Source organism: Pezoporus wallicus, unplaced genomic scaffold (genome assembly GCF_028554395.1).
Source record: "Pezoporus wallicus isolate ANWC-B61680 ecotype Strahan unplaced genomic scaffold, APGP_CSIRO_Pwel_v1 contig_8591, whole genome shotgun sequence".
Lineage (NCBI taxonomy): Eukaryota > Metazoa > Chordata > Aves > Psittaciformes > Psittacidae > Pezoporus > Pezoporus wallicus.
The window spans coordinates 88,343-105,366 of record NW_026636146.1 but is presented as its reverse complement, the minus strand read 5'-3'; the positions used below and the strand labels follow the sequence as shown (position 1 = coordinate 105,366).

Below are 17,024 nucleotides of genomic sequence, written 5' to 3'. Positions count from 1 at the left end.
GTGGTCCGGGGCACTGTTTGGAGGGGTCCAGGGCAGTGTTTTGGGGGGGTCCGGGGTTGTTTTGGGGGTCCGGGGTTGTTTTGCGGTGTCCGGAGCAGTGTTCTGGGGGGTCTGGGGTTGTTTTTGGGGTCTGGGGCAGTGTTTTGGGGGTCCTGGGTTGTTTCAGGGGGTCCAAAGCAGTGTTTTGGAGGGTCCGGGGTTGTTTCAGGGGGTCCAAAACAGTGTTTGGGGGGGTCCGGGGCTGTTTTGGGGGTCCAGGGCAGTATTTTTGCGGGGCGCGCGACGTGTTTTGGGGTCCGGGAAGGTGCCTGTATCCTGAGTGTTCCCGTTCTCTTTCCCAGTCCCTGCCCCCCCCAGCACCCACCATGTTCTCGGAGCGGGCGGCCCCTACGGCGCAGGGGCTGCTGAGCCCCCCCTCGGCCGAGCCCCCCAAGTTCGCGCGGGTGCCGCTGTCGGGGTACACGGATCAGTCGCAGCCCTTCCGCCTGGGCGAGCGCAGCTTCGGGCACCAGTACGCTCACATCTACGCCGTGCGCCTGGCCCGCATGCGGCCCATCCTGCAGGAGCGCGCGCGGAGCAAGTGGGGTGAGTGGGGAAACCCCGTCTGTGGGGCAGGAGGACAGAGCCCCACAGCCAGGGCACTGGGAGCTTCATAGAATCAGACTGGGTTGGGCTGGAAGGGACCTTAAAGCTCCTCCAGCTCCAAGCCCTGCCACAGGCAGGGACCCCTTCCACTGGAGCAGCTTGCTCCAAGCCCCTGTGTCCAACCTGGCCTTGAACACTGCCAGGGATGGGGCAGCCACAGCTTCTCTGGGCACCCTGTGCCAGCGCCTCAGCACCCTCACAGGGAAGAGCTTCTGCCTAAGAGCTCAGCTCAGTCTCCCCTCTGGCAGGTTCAAGCCATTCCCCTTGGCCTGTCCCTACAGGCCCTTGTCCCAAGCCCCTCTCCAGCTTTCCTGCAGCCTCTTCAGGCACTGGAGCTGCTCTCAGGTCTCCCCTTCAGGAGCCTTCTCCTCCCCAGGCTGCCCCAGCCCAGCTCTCTCAGCCTGGCTCCAGAGCAGAGCTGCTCCAGCCCTCGCAGCAGCTCCGTGGCCTCCTCTGGCCTCCCTCCAACAGCTCCATGTTCCTCTTGTGCTGCTGCCCCAGAGCTGGATCAGGGCTGCGGGGGGCGTCTCCCTAGAGCTCAGCAGAGGGGCAGGATCCCCTCCCTGAGCTGCTGCTCACACTCTGCGGTTGCAGCCCAGCACACGGGGAGGTTCTGGTCTGAAGCACTCACTGAAGCCAGGCCATGGGGAGCTTCTCATCCAACACCCCCAAGTCCTTCTCCTCAGCCTGCTCCATCCAGTCGCCCCCAGCCTGGGCTTGTGCTGGGGACAGGACCCTGCCCTTGGCCTTGTTGAAGTCCATGGCGTTCACATGGTCCCAATTCCCCAGGTCCCTCAGGCTCACACAGCCCCTCTGGTTTCCTCACCTTACACACACGTTTGAGGGTCGAATACCCCACACGTGTTCCTGGGAATGTTTTCCCTGCTAGGCAGTGTTCCAGCATTCCTGAAACCACGGCTCCTCTGGCATGGTAAAGCCCATGATTGAATTCCACCTTCCTGGCCCAGCCGAGTTCTCGGTTTTGCCCTTCTAAGGAGCTTTTTGGGCTGGCCGCTTGTTTTCCTTCCTCTCCCCAGCCCCTGGGCTGTGTGGAGCTGAGGCTGCGGCGCTTCCACAGAGCTGGATTGGGCCGCGGTGACGGGAACCAGCGGTTTCCTAAAGCTCCACGTGTGGAGTCATGGGATGGGATTTCTGGGTCTGTGTCTGCAGAGTGCAGCCCCCTCCCCCTGAGCTGGGGGGGAGAGCCAAGAATAAGAAACCAACCCCGGATTGTTTTTCCTGACGCCGAGTGTTTGCATTCCTGGGATGGATGAACTCGTGTTTCCAGCTCTGCTGAGCCCCGGCTGCCTGTGAGCCCAGCAGGGCCCTTCCCATGGACGGGAGTCACATTCAGCAGGCGCGTGATGAGCAAAGGGAGAGGTTTTGGGGGGGTAAATGTCACCCCCCCGGCACACAGCAAGGCTGGAGGAGCCGGCCCAGAGCGGGATCTGGCAGTGTTGTTCTGGGAGAGGAGAACGGCAGCGCCTGGCAGCCAGTCCTGCTCACTGCAGGGTGGAGGTGGAGGCATGGATGGGCTTCACGGGCTGGTTTAAACAGCAGGAGATAAAAGTCCTACAGACACATACAGGATGGGGCTCAGCTTGTGGTGGGGGAGATGTGGGTTCTGCCTGCAGAGGTGATGGAGTGCTGGGGCTGTGCTGCTGAGGCACAGATTGGTTCCTGGCCTGGTTTCCTCTGGGGATCCCATTTGTGCCTTTCCTGCCACTGCCTTCTCATTGGGATCTCCCCAAATGTTGCTGGCTGTGATGGGGATCCTGGGTGGAGGATCCAGCCCTGACAGGGGGGAGTGATCTCTCCTGCCTGTTCAACCCAAGTGGGATGTTTGTGTCATCTCCTGGTGGAGAGCAGCAGCACCAGCCCTGCATGCCCAGGGGCAAGAGCACCAGCTGTGTGCCCAGCACACCAGTCCCCATTCCATGCTCCCTCCTTTCCTGGGAATTGCTGGGCATGGCCCAGCTTCCCCTCCACCAGTGCTGCCTCTTGGTTGTGCTCTGCTGGCCCCATCTGGCCCACACGTGTGAGCTGAGCTCTGTGCCTTGAGGATGAGTGGGAGCCTTCCCCCCGTTCCCTCACTGCCTCACGTCGCGTGCCTGAGCCCCATTTCTCTCTGCAGGGGATGACATTGCACTGAGGAAGCTCTGTGAGCTGCAGGCAGGAGAGAAATGCTGCGTGGTGGGGACGCTCTTCAAGGCCATGCAGCTGCAGCCCTCCATCCTGCAGGAGATCAGCGAGGAGGTAAGGAGGGAACATTCCTCCTTCTCCTCCGGGGAATGTGCCAACACACACCAGGACCTCAGCCGCCTTCCCATCGCTTCCCTCATGCTTGCTGTGGCCCAGCAACTGGGAGCTGCCAGGGCTTCAACCTGGGGAGCTGATGGATAATAATCTCTGTGCCCACCCCATCACTCTTAGTGCCACCCCTTGCTGCCAGCTTGGCATTGCTTTTCCTGCCCTTGGAGTATTTGGATCCAGTGGGATTAGCAGAGCAACCCCCTTTTCCCTATTCTGGAGGGTGAGGATGTGGGGGGTGTCCAGGGAAGCTTTTCCATCCTTGGGGCCGGCTCACGGGGAGCACGTTGGGAAGTTTGAAGCACGAGGGTTGGGATACGCAGGGTGGTGACTGCAAACACATTTCCAGACGTGAGCCATGCTCCATGTCCCAGTTCCTCTTTCCCAGGCTTTGCTGGGCACTGTGGGAATCGTTAGGTGAAAGCAGCCCCTCTGAGTGCCGGAGCAGCACCAGGGCTGGTTTCCATGAGCAGAGTTTGGCTGGGATGTGGAAGGGCTCTTTGCCATCGCTGAGGCTGTCACAGCCTCCCCTGTGTGTGTCTCCCTCAGTACAACCTGGTGCCACAGCCACCCCTGCCCAAGTACATCGACCCCTCCGACGAGCTGATCCTGGAGGATGAGCTGCAGCGGATCAAGCTGGAAGGAGCTGTTGACGTGCAGAAGCTGGTGACAGGTAGGGGACAACAGACCCTCACTGGCAGCCACCTCGGGGCCCGGGCTAGGGGTGACCATCCACTCTGTGCCATAGGGACCATCTTTGCTGTGTACGGCTACGAGCAGGACAACGGGAAGTTCCTGGTGGAGGATCACTGCTTCGCCAGCCTGCCCCCAGCGCTGCCCCGTAACGGGCCCAGCTCCGACCGGTGAGTGCAGGGACAGGAGGGGCTGGCACTGTGTCCCCACTGTCCCCTGGGCCCGATGGAGTAGGAGCCTTGTGCCAAGAGACCACGTATGGGGGCTCATGATCCTGCTCCAGCTCTCTGAAGCACCCCATTGCGGGCAGGGTTGGTGCAGGCAGGGATGGTGCAGGCAGGGCTGGGTGCAGGCAGGGCTGGGTGTACTCAGGCATCACAGGTGCTGCCCATACTTGTGCAGGTTCGTGCTGCTGGCATCGGGGCTGGGGCTGGGCAGTGGCAGTGGTGAGTCCCTGCTGAGCACCCAACTGCTGCTGGATGTGGTCACGGGGCAGTTGGGTGCTGAGGGCCAGCAGAGCTGCGCTGCACACATCTCCCGTGTCATCCTGGCTGGGAACATGCTGAGCCAGAACACCCAGAGCCGGGACACCCTCAACAAGGTACAACGGGGACAGGTGCTGGGCAGGGAGGGACCAGCAAGGGGACAGGGTCCTTTCCTCACTGTCTCTCCCCCGACCCAGGCCAGGTACTTGACCAAGAAGACGCAGGCAGCAAGTGTGGAATCCATGAAGATGCTGGATGAGATCCTGCTGCAGCTTTGTGTGAGCATGTGGAGCAGGATGGGGCTGGCCAGGGAATCAGGACCTGCTGGGGGAGGGTGCCTGGCTCCCAAAACAGGGAATGGTGCTCTGCCAGCAGCCCAGGGGCTCAGGGGGGCCCCTTCCGCAGCCACACATTCCCTTTGAGCAGTCCATGTGGTGCTGAATGGGAAAGCAGCGCCCGGCCTGGATCCCGGCATCTGGTCTGTGTGGTGAAGCCAAGAGAGGCTTCCTGTGGGATGCAGCAGAAGCCAAATGGGGGAGCAAGGCAGAGCCGGCAGCAGCTCCAGCTGCTCCCAGCCCCTTCAGAGTTTGGTTTATCCCTGTTGATCCCACAGAGCTCAGTGCCTGTGGACGTGATGCCCGGTGAGTTTGACCCCACCAACTACATGCTGCCGCAGCAGCCGCTGCACCACTGCATGCTGCCCCTCGCCAGCGCCTACGCCACGCTGCGCCTGGTCACCAACCCCTACCAGGCCGATGTGGACGGCGTCAGGTAAAACCTCCTGTGCCAGCCTGCGAGCAGCTCTGGGATCGTGGGCCGAGTCGTGGCAGGTACAGCCGGGTGAACATCCCCTTTCTACCTCCAAAATGCAGGTTTTTGGGGACATCGGGTCAAAACGTCAGTGACATCTTCAAGTACAGCAGCATGGACGACTACCTGGAAATCCTGGAATGGACGCTGCTGGCAGGACACATCAGCCCCACAGCGCCGGACACGCTGGGTGAGGCAAGGGCTGCTGGCAGCTGAGCCGGGCAGGTGTTGCTGTGGGGGTGCAAGTTAACCCCCTGCTTTCCATCCCTCCCAGGCTGCTACCCCTTCTACAACTTGGACCCATTCATCATCACCGAGTGCCCACACGTCTACTTCTGTGGCAACGCTCCCCGCTTCCAGTCCAAGCTGCTCACAGGTGAGTCCAGTGCCTGCAGCATCCTCAACCCTGTGCCAGGGTGTGAGTGGGGGCTCATCCGCCTGTGTCTGCAGGGGAGAAAGGGCAGCAGGTCCTGCTGGTGACAGTGCCCACCTTCAGCACCACGCAGACCGCCTGCCTCATCAACCTGCGGGATCTCAGCTGCCAGCCCATCTCCTTCTCTGGCTTTGGGGCTGAGGACGATGATGGGGACATGGACATCAAGCACTGACAGAGCAGGCATGGACTCAATAAACCCCTCAGAGCATACCAGCGCCTACCACCTTTGTGTCATTCCTGGCTGTCCTCCTGGGAGCGCTGGCACGGAGCTGCTGGTTGCAAAGGAGAGATTCTCTTACCAATATAACTTGATTTATTTGTGTAACAAAAAACTGTGTGGAGGGGAGTGGGGCTGCGCCTGCCTCCGTCGGGCCCTGCCCTGGAGAGCAGGACCACCCCTGCCAACGCCACCAGGATGGGATGGGGTGAGGGCTGTGTACTGCTTCACCCCATCCCATGTCTCAGGGATGGGGCAGCGCATCTCTTGGTGCTGGCCCTGGAGAGCGGCACGGGGGACACCCCGCAGCCACCCAGCCTTGGGGCGAGCAGCAGCACAGCCCTAGGAAGCAGCATGGGTGAGGAGCTGGAGCCCACCCGGAGCGGGCTGCTGGGCTCGAGGAGATTTTGGAAGCGATGCCGGAGCCTGTGGCGAGTGTCCGGCCCTGGCTGAGGCAGGAACGAGGGGACAAGCACCCCTAGTCACCAAAGTTCACGGTGTAGGTCTCGGCCGTGGTGAAGGGCTGCACCGTCCCTGTGCCCAGCTCCCAGGTCTCCGTCTCGGTCACCACCTCCGTGACCACCTCTGTTTCGGTCTCCATCTCCCAGGTGCCGGCTGTGGGTGGCTCTTGGCTCCAGGGCACATAGGCTGTGCTGCTGAAGGAGATGTGCATGGCCGTGGTGGGCGCAGGGGCCGTGGGGCTGCTGGCAGCAGTGGTGGCATTGAGCCTCCGGAGCCTCATCTGCTGCCGTAGACGCATGCGGTGCCGGAGCCGCATCTGCAGGCGCAGGCGCTCGCGGGGCGTCATGGGGCGGCCGGGCACGATGCGGCGGATGGGCCGGTTCCCGTTCATGGCCATGATCTCCCGGATGCGCTTCCAGTTGGAGCGCGACAGCACGAAGTTGCATTGGGTGGCCCCGATGTCGTAGAGGACGCTGCAGGTCTTGACGCTGGGGTTGTAGCCCTCGGCGCGGGCCGAGACGCGGTACTCACCGGGGTTCAGGATGCGCCAGTAATCCCCACTGCTGGCTGCAGGCAGCGAGGGGACGCGGCGGCGTGTGAAGCTGGTTGCACAATGCTAGCAGCACCCTGCCCCACACCCTGCCCCGCGCCCTACCTGTCCTGATGTTGTGGTTGATGCCCCCCACGACGATGGTGGCGTTGGCGATGGGTTCTCCCTGCTGGTCCGTTACCAAGCCCTTGATGCCCCGATGGACCTGGGGCAGGAAGGGGGATGAGAGGAGCTGTGTGGGGCAGGCAGGGCCCTGCCCGCTCCCTGCCTGGCGCACCCAGCACTTGCCTGCTCCATGAAGGTGAGCAGAGACTCCTTGTTGTTCTCCCACTCCTGCTGCAGCTCGCTCTCATGGGGGAACTTGTCACAGCCCAGGTAGATGGAGAGCTCCAGGCAGTTGGTGTGCAGGTAACTGAAGTCATTCATGCCTGCAAGACAAACGGCCAAGCACCCACCCAGCTGCTCGCTCGCACCTCCACGTGGTGGCCAAGCTGGTCCGCGCACCGTGGCACCCACTTACTGCCTGCCCGGGGGTGCCACTTGGCTCCCTGCACGATGCCCATGGCATTGGTCATGTCCTGCGTGTGGCAGCCGCCACGGAAGGTCTCGCTCATGGTGAGATGAGCCGAGGCGTAGGAGATGGCGAGCCAGCGGAAGATGGCGTGGTCGGGGGTCTCCTGCAGCTCCGGGTTCTCGTCCTCGTACTCGTCCGGCAGGCGCGGGGCGGCCGCTGGGGTCTCGCTGACAGGACGGGCTGCGTCGAAGGGATAGGACACCAGCTTCTCCCCGCCCTGCAGGTTAGCTCCCAGCACAAAGGGGTTCTTGTCCATCCACGCCATGATAGCCCGCGTCTCCACCGCTACCTGCCGAAGGGGGCAGGTGGTGTGAGACATCACCTCCACATGATTGCCCCATCACCTGCCCTTCACTGCCCCATCACCTGCCCTTCGCTGCCCCATCATCTCCCCTTCACTGCCCCATCACCTGCCCTTCGCTGCCCCATCACCTGCCCTTCACTGCCCCATCACCTCCCCTTCACTGCCCCATCACCTGCCCTTCACTGCCCCATCACCTGCCCTTCACTGCTCCGTCACCTCCCCTTCACTGCCCCATCACCTCCCCATGATCGCCCCATCACCTTCCCTTCACTGCCCCATCACCTCCCCTTCACTGCCCCATCACCTCCCCTTCACTGCCCCATCACCTCCCCTTCACTGTCCCTTCACCTCCCCTTCACTGTCACATCACCTTCCCGTCACTGCTCCATCACCTGCCCTTCACTGCCCCATCACCTCCCCTTCTCTGCCCCATCACCTCCCCTTCACTGCCCCATCACCTCCCCTTCACTGTCACATCACCTTCCCGTCACTGCTCCATCACCTCCCCTTCACCTCCCCATCACCTTCCCATTGCCTCCCCATCACCTCCCCTTCACTGCCCCGTCACATCCCCACCACCATGCCCTATTCTGCAGCTCACCGTGGCATCCTCAGCCAAGTAGTGCTCAGGGATGGGGATGTGGTGGTTGGGGAACTTGTGAGGTACCAGCTTCCTGTCCTCAGCTGCCCACAGAGCTGAAGCCAAGTCAGGGAAGTTCTCAAAGAGGTCGTAGCCCTCCTCTGTCCAGTGGCCCAGAGCCCAGTTGCCCAGTTCAGAGCCCTGCAGTAGCCCGGGGCAGCAGTGAGCTGGAGGGTGCATCCCTCCACCTGCATCCCTCCACCTGCATCCAACCATCTGCATCCACCACTTGCATCCACCACCTGTATCCACCACTTGCATCCAACCACCTGCATCCACCACCTGCATCTACCACCTGCACCCACCACCTGCACCCACCACCTGCATCCACACCTGAATCCACCACCTGCATCCCGCCACCTGCATCCACACCTGAATCCACCACCTGCATCCACCACCTGAATCCACCACCTGCATCCACCACCTGCATCCACACCTGCATCCACACCTGCATCCACCACCTGCATCCACCACCTGCATCCACACCTGCATCCACCACCTGCATCCACACCTGCATCCACCACCTGCATCCACCACCTGCATCCAACCACCTGCATCCATCGCCTGCATCCCACCACCTCCATCCATTGCCCGCATCCCACCACCTGCATCTATCACCTGCATCCACCACCCACATCCCATCATCTCCATCTGTCCTGGCTTCAGCACTTAAACCACGACGCCATCCACCACCCGCATCCACTGCCCCATCCCTGACGTGCCCTCACCGCCTCGCGGGCCAGCTCGTAGCCATCAGGGTTGAGGGAGGGCACGAGGTGGATGCGGGTTTCGGTGACCAGGCTCCGCACCCGGGGGTTGCCATCCTGGAATTCCTTGCACAGGAACTGCATGAGCAGGAGCAGCAGCTCCCGGCCCAGCACCTCATTCCCATGGAGCCCGGCTGTGTACCTGAACTCGGGCTCACCTGTGGGCAGGGCACAGGCTCAGGGTGATGCCTGCACCCCTGCCTGCTCCGGGTCCCTTCCAGAACCTTCCTGCCTCACCGGTCTCGTGCTCGCCCGGGTTGTCCGAGATCTCCATGGCGTAGATCTTCAGCCCACGCGAGCTCTTGCCGATGTTGTAGATGCGGGTGATGCTGGGACACTCCTCATTGACCACCTTCATCAGCTGCGGGCACAAGGCGGGGGGGGGGAGATGGGGTAGTGCTGGGGGGCTGAGCCCACCCTCTGTGGAGGATCCTGCCCCATGGAGGATCCCACCCCAGGGAGGTGCTCACCTGCCTCATGTCCTTGTAGGAGTGGTGGCGGAAGTCCAGGTTGTCGGTGGAGGTCACCTCGTTCTGTTGGCTGTAGTAGCTGCTGACGGCTGTGGAGGGGACAGGGAGGCGGTGATGGACACTGAAGAGATGCCACCCCCCTCCGCGTGCCCCCCAACCCTCCTTGGGGCGGCTCTTACTGGAGAGGGGGCAGCCCAGGACCTCGAGGCGCAGGCAGAGGCTCCCGTTCCATGTCTGGGGGTAGATGCGGATGTAACGGGCCACCATGGGCTCGGGGAATGTGGTCAGCACCGGCGTGTCCTTGTCCACGTTACCATAGAACTTCTGCCATGAGGAAGGGGGGGAGACGTAGCCAAACTGGAGGCAAAGGGTCCCCCTTGTCCCCCCCCAACCACTTTTGGGGTGCCTACCATCTCCTCATAGCCATTGGTGTACATCACCCAGTTCTGGCTGTCGTTGCTGAAGCCCACATAGAAACTGGTGACAAAGTCCTCGCTGCGGGAGGAAGGGGACAGGTTGGGAGGGGGGTTCCCATCCGCTCCCCCCACCCCATGTCCCCAAACCCAGCCCCTGCTCCCATACTGGATCTGGGAGTCGCGCCCCTGGGTGATGACGCCGGTGAACTTGGTGGTGCGGCGCGTGTCCACCTCGAGCCAGTGCGCCCGGCTGTCGTCCTCGGCGCACCAAGCCCCGTCGAAGAAATCGTCCTCGTTGGGGCCCGCCTGCGGTGGGGACAGCGAGAGGGACCTTGAACATCACTTGGTTGTGATGAGCGGGGAACCCGGAACCCCCCCGGGTGCACCGTCCCCAGCGTCAGGACATGGAGCTGGTGGAGCAGGTCCAGAGGAGGCCACGAGGATGCTCAGGGGTTGGAGCAGCTCCCGAATGGAGCCAGGCTGAGAACGTTGGGGCTGGAGAAGAGAAGCTGTGAGGAGACCTCAGAGCAGCTTCCAGTGTGTGAAGGGGGCTGCAAGGATGCTGGAGAGGGGCTCTTCATCAGGGACTGTAGGGATGGGACAAGGGGTGATGGGTTCAGACTGAAACAGGGGGAGTTCAGGTTGGAGATAAGGAAGAAGTGATTTATGTGAGGGTGCTGAGGCGCTGGCACAGGGTGCCCAGAGAAGCTGTGGCTGCCCCATCCCTGGCAGTGCTCAAGGCCAGGTTGGACACAGGGGCTTGGAGCAAGCTGCTCCAGTGGAAGGGGTCCCTGCCCGTGGCAGGGGTTGGAGCTGGAGGAGCTTTAGGGTCCCTTCCAACCCAAACCAGGCTGGGGTTCTATGACAGGTCCGGGGGTCCCCTGGCTTTGGGTGGGGGGGGAGACAGGATGGGTGCCCCTCACCTGCATGTTGAGGCGCCCGCGCTGAGCACCCAGTCCGTGGCGCAGCATGGATGAGGCCAGGAGCTGGTCATCCTCGATGCGGTGGGACTCCAGCCCAATGGGGGGGCAGCCTGAGGACAAGGGGGGGTGACGGACATGGCCCCACAGCGGGGTGACTGCTGCCCCATGGAGCAGGGGCACTCACTCGTCTTCTCCTCCGGAGGCTCCCATTCGTCCTCGTCTGGCTCCCACTTCTTTCCGCCTGGCTTTTTGGGTTTCCCTGGAAAAGGGGCACGGTGGTGGGGGCAGAGCCTGGGAGGGAGAGGGGGGTGAGGGGATGGGGACAGGGACAGGAGCACCCACCTTTGCGGTCCCAGCCCTTCTCCTCTGCCCAGGGGTCCTCCTCCTCCTCCTTGCTGCTGCTGCCTTTCTTGGGCTTCCCTACTGGAGATGGGGCACCCATCACAGGGCCATGTCACCCACCACAGGGCCATGTCACTCACCATAGGGACATGTCACCCACCATAGGGCCATGTCACCCACCATAGGGCCATGTCACCCACAATTGAGACATGCCACCCACCATAGGGCTGTGTTACCCACCATAGGGACATGTCACCCACCATAGGGACATGTCACCCACCATAGGGCTGTGTTACCCACCATAGGGACATGTCACCCACCATAGGGACATGTCACCCACCATAGGGCTGTGTTACCCACCATAGGGACATGTCACCCACCATAGGGCCATGTCACCCACAATTGAGACATGTCACCCACCATAGGGCTGTGTTACCCACCATAGAGACATGTCACCCACCATAGGGACATGTCACCCACCATAGGGATATGTCACTCACCATAGGGACATGTCACCCACCATAGGGCCATGTCACCCACCACAGGGCCATGTCACCCATCACAGGGACATGTCACTCACCATAGGGCCATGTCACCCATCACAGGGACATGTCACCCACCATAGGGCCATGTCACCCATCACAGGGACATGTCACCCACCATAGGGCCATGTCACCCATCACAGGGACATGTCACCCACCCCAGGACCCAGCCCCTGCCCATCTCTCACAGGGTTTGAGTTTCTCCTCGTCCGTCTCCATCTCATCCCCTTTGTCTGGGGTTTTCCTGGGCTTCGGTGGGGGCAGCCCATAGGAAACTGTGGGTGCAAAAAGGGGGGGGGCTGGGACACGCCTTTGGGGCACAGGAGGGCCTGTGGGGCCCATGGGGACAGGGATGGGGTTCTGGGGTGCCCCATGTGTCACTCACAATCATCGTAGTCAGGTGGCAAGAAGCCTTCATCGTAGTCCCCTTCGGTCACCAGCACGGGCGGTGGGGGGGGCGCTGGGGGGGTCTCTGCCGGTGTTGCTGGGGAGGGTAAAAGGGAACTCATGGGACTCCTTGTTCCTCTATGGGGTCCCCACACCTCTACAGTGCCCCTGTAGGGCGCCTCTATAGGATCCCAATGGCTCTGTGGGGTCCCCCATGTTTCTGTGGGATCCCTGCAAGGACCCCATGTCCCTGTAGGGTCCCCACATCCCCACAGGACCCCCCCTATATATCCCCACAGGTCCTCCCATCCCCACAGGACCCCCCCTCTATATCCCCACAGGACCCCCCCTCTATATCCCCACAGGTCCCCCCCTCTATATCCCCACAGGACCCCCCCTCTATATCCCCACAGGACCCCCCCTCTATATCCCCACAGGTCCCCCCCTCTATATCCCCACAGGTCCCCACACCCCCATGGGGTCCCCGTGCCCACCCCGGCTCCAGGCTGCCCCGAAGCGATGCTCCCCTTGGTGCCCAAGCCTGGGCACCGTCCTCCCCCGAGGGTGCCACCCCCTTTGTCACCCCCCTTATCCTGCCCTGCTCCCCCCACTCACGTGGCTGCTCGGGCTGGGGCCAGACCCTCTGCGGGCTCTTCCTGCCAGGGGGCTTGCGGGGCTTCTGCTGCCTCCGGATGTACTCGACTGGGGACAGCGCGGGGTGACACTGACTGGGGGTGCCGGGGGGACCCGTCCCCGCAGCGGGACCCCTCCCCTACGTACAGTCCTCGTAGTCCTCCCGCTCCAGCTGCTCGTTGTAGTCCAGGGTCGGGGGCTCCGGCTCCATGGGGGCCTCTGCGAGAGGGGGCACTTGGGAAAGGGGCACGGGGGGGGGGCTGGGGCAGGGGGTGGCATTGGGGTGCAGGGAGGTGACATTGAGGTGCAGGGAGGTGACACTGGGACTTGGAGACGTGGCACTGGGGTGCAGGGAGGTGACACTGGGGACCAGGGAGGTGGCATTGGGGTGCAGGGAGGTGACATTGAGGTGCAGGGAGGTGATACTGGGGTACAGGGAGGTGACACTGGGACTTGGAGACGTGGCATTGGGGTGCAGGGAGGTGACACTGGGGACTAGGGAGGTGACACTGGGACTTGGAGAGGTGGCATTGGGGTGCAGAGAGGTGACATTGGGGTGCAGGAAGGTGACATTAGGGTGCAGAGAGGTGGCATTGGGGTGCAGGGAGATGACATTGAGGTGCAGCGAGGTGACACTGGGGGGCAGGGAGGTGACATTGGGGTGCAGGGAGGTGACATTGAGGTGCAGGGAGGTGACATTGGTGCATGGGAGGCAGCTCTGGGGTGCAGGGAGGTGACACTGGGGTGGAGGGAGGTGGCATTGAGGTGCAGGGAGGTGACACTGGGGTGCAGGGAGGTGACACTGGGGTGCAGGGAGGTGGCATTGGGGTGCAGAGAGGTGTCATTGAGGTGCAGGGAGGTGACATTGGGGTCCAGGGAGGTGGCATTGGGGTGCAGGGAGGTGGCATTGGGGTGCAGGGAGGTGACATTGAGGTGCAGGGAGGTGACATTGGGGTGCAGGGAGGTGACATTGAGGTGCAGGGAGGTGATATTGGTGCATGGGAGGCAGCTCTGGGGTGCAGGGAGATGACACTGGGGTGGAGGGAGGTGGCATTGAGGTGCAGGGAGGTGACACTGGGGTGCAGGGAGGTGGCATTGGGGTGCAGGGAGGTGCAGGGAGGTGACATTGGGGCAGGGAGGTGCAGGGAGGTGACATTGGGGTGTAGGGAGGTGGCATTGAGGTGCAGGGAGGTGGCATTGAGGTGTAGGGAGGTGGCATTGAGGTGCAGGGAGGTGACATTGGGGTGCAGGGAGGTGACATTGGGGTGTAGGGAGGTGGCATTGGGGTGCAGGGAGGTGGCATTGAGGTGCAGGGAGATGACACTGGGGTGCAGGGAGGTGGCATTGAGGTGCAGGGAGGTGACATTGGGGTGCAGGGAGGTGGCATTGGGGTGTAGGGAGGTGGCATTGGGGTGCAGGGAGGTGACATTGGTGCATGGGGAGGCAGCTCTGGGGTGCAGGGAGGTGACACTGGGGTGCAGGGAGGTGGCCCCAAGACCCAGGGCAGTGGCCTAGGGCCAGGGCACTCACCAGGCTCGGGGTGTGAGTCCTCCCGGCCTAGCTCCCAGATTGGTGGCTCCTCTGGCTCCCCTGGGGACAGGGACAGAGCAAGGCACTGGTGGGGACCCCAGACCCCAAGCCCAGCCCCAAACCCAGTCTCAAACAGGGCCCATCCAGGCAGTAAAGCCCATGGTGGGAGGAAGGCTGAGGGGGGAACGTGACCCCAGGGGGACAAAGCCAGGGCAGCTGGGAGCTGTGGGACACAGGGTGATGTTGTGAAGTGCCAAGACCCCCCCAAAACCCAGTTGGTAGCGAGATGGAGCTCCCCAAGACTCACCTCTGCCACCCGCATCCTCCTCTTCCTCATAGGGCAAAGGCTGCTTTGGGAATTGGGGTGTCCCCTCCTCATCCTCACCCCACGGGGGCTGTGGGGTGATGTGGAGCTCCGGGGGAGGTGTCGGGGGCTCCGGTGGTTTCTTGCCAGAGGGTTTTTTGGTGGCTTTGGGTGGCTTCTCCTTGGGCTTCTTGGAGCCTTTGGGTGGTTTCTCAGAGCCTTTTGGGGGTTTCTCTTTGGGCTTCTTGGGGGGCTTGTCCCTGTCCCTGTCCCTATCCCTGTCCCTGTCCCTGTCCCGGCCCCTGTCCCTGTCCTTGTCCTTCTTGGAGCCCCGTGCTCTCTCCTTGGGCTTCTTGGTGGGTTTTGGAGTTTTTTCCTTCTTTCCCTTCTTGGGTTTCTCGGGCTCCGTCAGCCCCGGGGAGCCTGGAGGGAGGAGAACGGAGGGGAAGGGGGGGGGGCAGCCGCCCCGCCGCGGGGTGAGGGGCGCCAGGGCCAGGCCGTAGGGTCCCACTGCACCCCCGCGGGGCCGCGGCGCCCTCGCTCACCGGTGTCGCTGCCGGTGCCGATGCTCGGGTCGATGCCGAAGCCCAGGTCGGTGCCGTCGTCGTCCCCATCCCCGTCGCGGTCGCCGGTGCCGAGGAGGCCGCGCAGGAACGCCTCGATCTCGGCGTCGGTGACGGCGGGTCCGGGCGCGGAGGGTCCCGGCGCGGCCCCGGGCGGCAGCAGCGGCAGCAGCGCGGCCGCGAGCACGAGGCAGGACCGGGGCGGCCCCATCGCACGACGCCGCCGGGACCGGGCCGGGAGCGCGAGAGCGGGCGGGGGACGGGGGGCGGCGGCGGGGGCGGGCGGGGGCGGCACCGACGGAGCGGAGGGGAATTGGGGGGGGGGGCGAGAGGGAGCCGCTGGGCACCGGGAAGAACGGGAACAACGGGACCGGCACTGGCACTGCATGGGACCCGCTTGGAACCGGCACCGGCATCAGCACAGGACCGGCACTGCACGGGACCCGCTCGGCAGTGCCACCAGCCCCGAACGGGCACTGCAACGGCACTGGCACTGCATGGGGCAGCAGCACCAGCGCTGCGCGGGACTGGGACGGCACCGGCACTGCGCTGGCACGGGCACCAGGCGGCACCAGCTCTGCACTGGAACGGGCGCTGGCACCGCGCCCCCCGGCATCGTGCGGGCGCACGGGCCTGGGCACGCGGAGCACAGGCACACTACATACATGGCACGGCGTGCACAGCACGTGTGACCCCCCCATCGCACAGAGCTGCGCACGGGACACGCGCTGTACACGCGTGTACAACCGCACAGAGCACGCAGGACGCGCGGTGTGTCAGGCAGCGCCGCACACATGCACCATGCCCTTGCTGTACATGGGATGCAGCTCACACGCACCACTCGCAGCATCCCCTCCCCGGGGCCCGCAGGCTCCCCGGGCCGCGCTGGGGCTGAGGCCGCTCGCACTCGTCACACGCGTGAGTCACGGCCCAGCCATGCTGCCGGGGGGGCGGCTGCGGGGGGGGAGAGCCCGCCATGAGCCTCCCAGTGCGGCTCCCAGTGCCTCCCAGTTCATCCCAGTGCTCCCACTGCAGCTCCTCATGTTATCAGTGCTTCCCAGTCCCTCCCAGTGCCTCCCAGTGCTTCCAGTGCAGCTCTCCCTGCCTCCCAGTGCAGCTCCCAGTGCCTCCCAGTCCGTCCCAGTGCTCCCACTGCAGCTCCTCATGTTATCAGTGCTTCCCAGTCCCTCCCAGTGCCTCCCAGTGCTTCCAGTGCAGCTCTCCCTGCCTCCCAGTGCAGCTCCCAGTGCCTCCCAGTCCGACCCAGTGCTCACACTGCAGCTCCTCATGATATCAGTGCTTCCCAGTCCCTCCCAGTGCCTCCCAGTGCTTCCAGTGCAGCTCTCCCTGCCTCCCAGTGCAGCTCCCAGTGCCTCCCAGTTCATCCCAGTGCTCCCACTGCAGCTCCTCATGTTATCAGTGCTTCCCAGTCCCTCCCAGTGCCTCCCAGTGCTTCCAGTGCAGCTCTCCCTGCCTCCCAGTGCAGCTCCCAGTGCCTCCCAGTTCATCCCAGCGCTCCCACTGCAGCTCCTCATGTTATCAGTGCTTCCCAGTCCCTCCCAGTGCCTCCCAGTGCTTCCAGTGCAGCTCTCCCTGCCTCCCAGTGCAGCTCCCAGTGCCTCCCAGTCCGTCCCAGTGCTCCCACTGCAGCTCCTCATGTTATCAGTGCTTCCCAGTCCCTCCCAGTGCCTCCCAGTGCTTCCAGTGCAGCTCTCCCTGCCTCCCAGTGCAGCTCCCAGTGCCTCCCAGTCCGTCCCAGTGCTCCCACTGCAGCTCCTCATGTTATCAGTGCTTCCCAGTCCCTCCCAGTGCCTCCCAGTGCTTCCAGTGCAGCTCTCCCTGCCTCCCAGTGCAGCTCCCAGTGCCTCCCAGTCCGTCCCAGTGCTCCCACTGCAGCTCCTCATGTTATCAGTGCTTCCCAGTCCCTCCCAGTGCCTCCCAGTGCTTCCAGTGCAGCTCTCCCTGCCTCCCAGTGCAGCTCCCAGTGCCTCCCAGTTCATCCCAGTGCTCCCACTGCAGCT

General features: G+C 63.4%; 2 protein-coding genes across 2 annotated transcripts; one reads left to right on the top strand and one right to left on the bottom strand.

Annotated features, from left to right (window-relative positions):
- Positions 1-350: 350 nt before the first annotated feature.
- On the top strand, positions 351-5,602 carry POLD2 (DNA polymerase delta 2, accessory subunit). Its single transcript, XM_057399117.1, has 10 exons — positions 351-585; positions 2,780-2,901; positions 3,505-3,628; positions 3,704-3,818; positions 4,051-4,249; positions 4,331-4,411; positions 4,747-4,904; positions 5,006-5,133; positions 5,218-5,319; positions 5,394-5,602. Exons 1-10 carry the CDS (start codon positions 366-368, stop codon positions 5,549-5,551), a joined length of 1,407 nt encoding a protein of 468 aa, XP_057255100.1. The 5' UTR covers positions 351-365; the 3' UTR covers positions 5,552-5,602.
- A 67-nt stretch (positions 5,603-5,669) lies between these two features.
- AEBP1 (AE binding protein 1) lies at positions 5,670-15,265 on the bottom strand. The gene is made up of 21 exons (XM_057399130.1): positions 14,986-15,265; positions 14,444-14,863; positions 14,137-14,196; positions 12,754-12,825; positions 12,589-12,675; positions 11,972-12,070; positions 11,775-11,861; positions 11,045-11,122; positions 10,887-10,961; positions 10,703-10,812; positions 9,946-10,085; positions 9,774-9,858; positions 9,543-9,687; positions 9,364-9,452; positions 9,131-9,254; positions 8,855-9,051; positions 8,088-8,267; positions 7,129-7,471; positions 6,897-7,036; positions 6,714-6,813; positions 5,670-6,625 (listed from the first exon to the last, which is right to left on the bottom strand). Exons 1-21 carry the CDS (start codon positions 15,212-15,214, stop codon positions 6,075-6,077), a joined length of 3,411 nt encoding a protein of 1,136 aa, XP_057255113.1. The 5' UTR covers positions 15,215-15,265; the 3' UTR covers positions 5,670-6,074.
- Between the last annotated feature and the right edge of the window lie 1,759 nt (positions 15,266-17,024).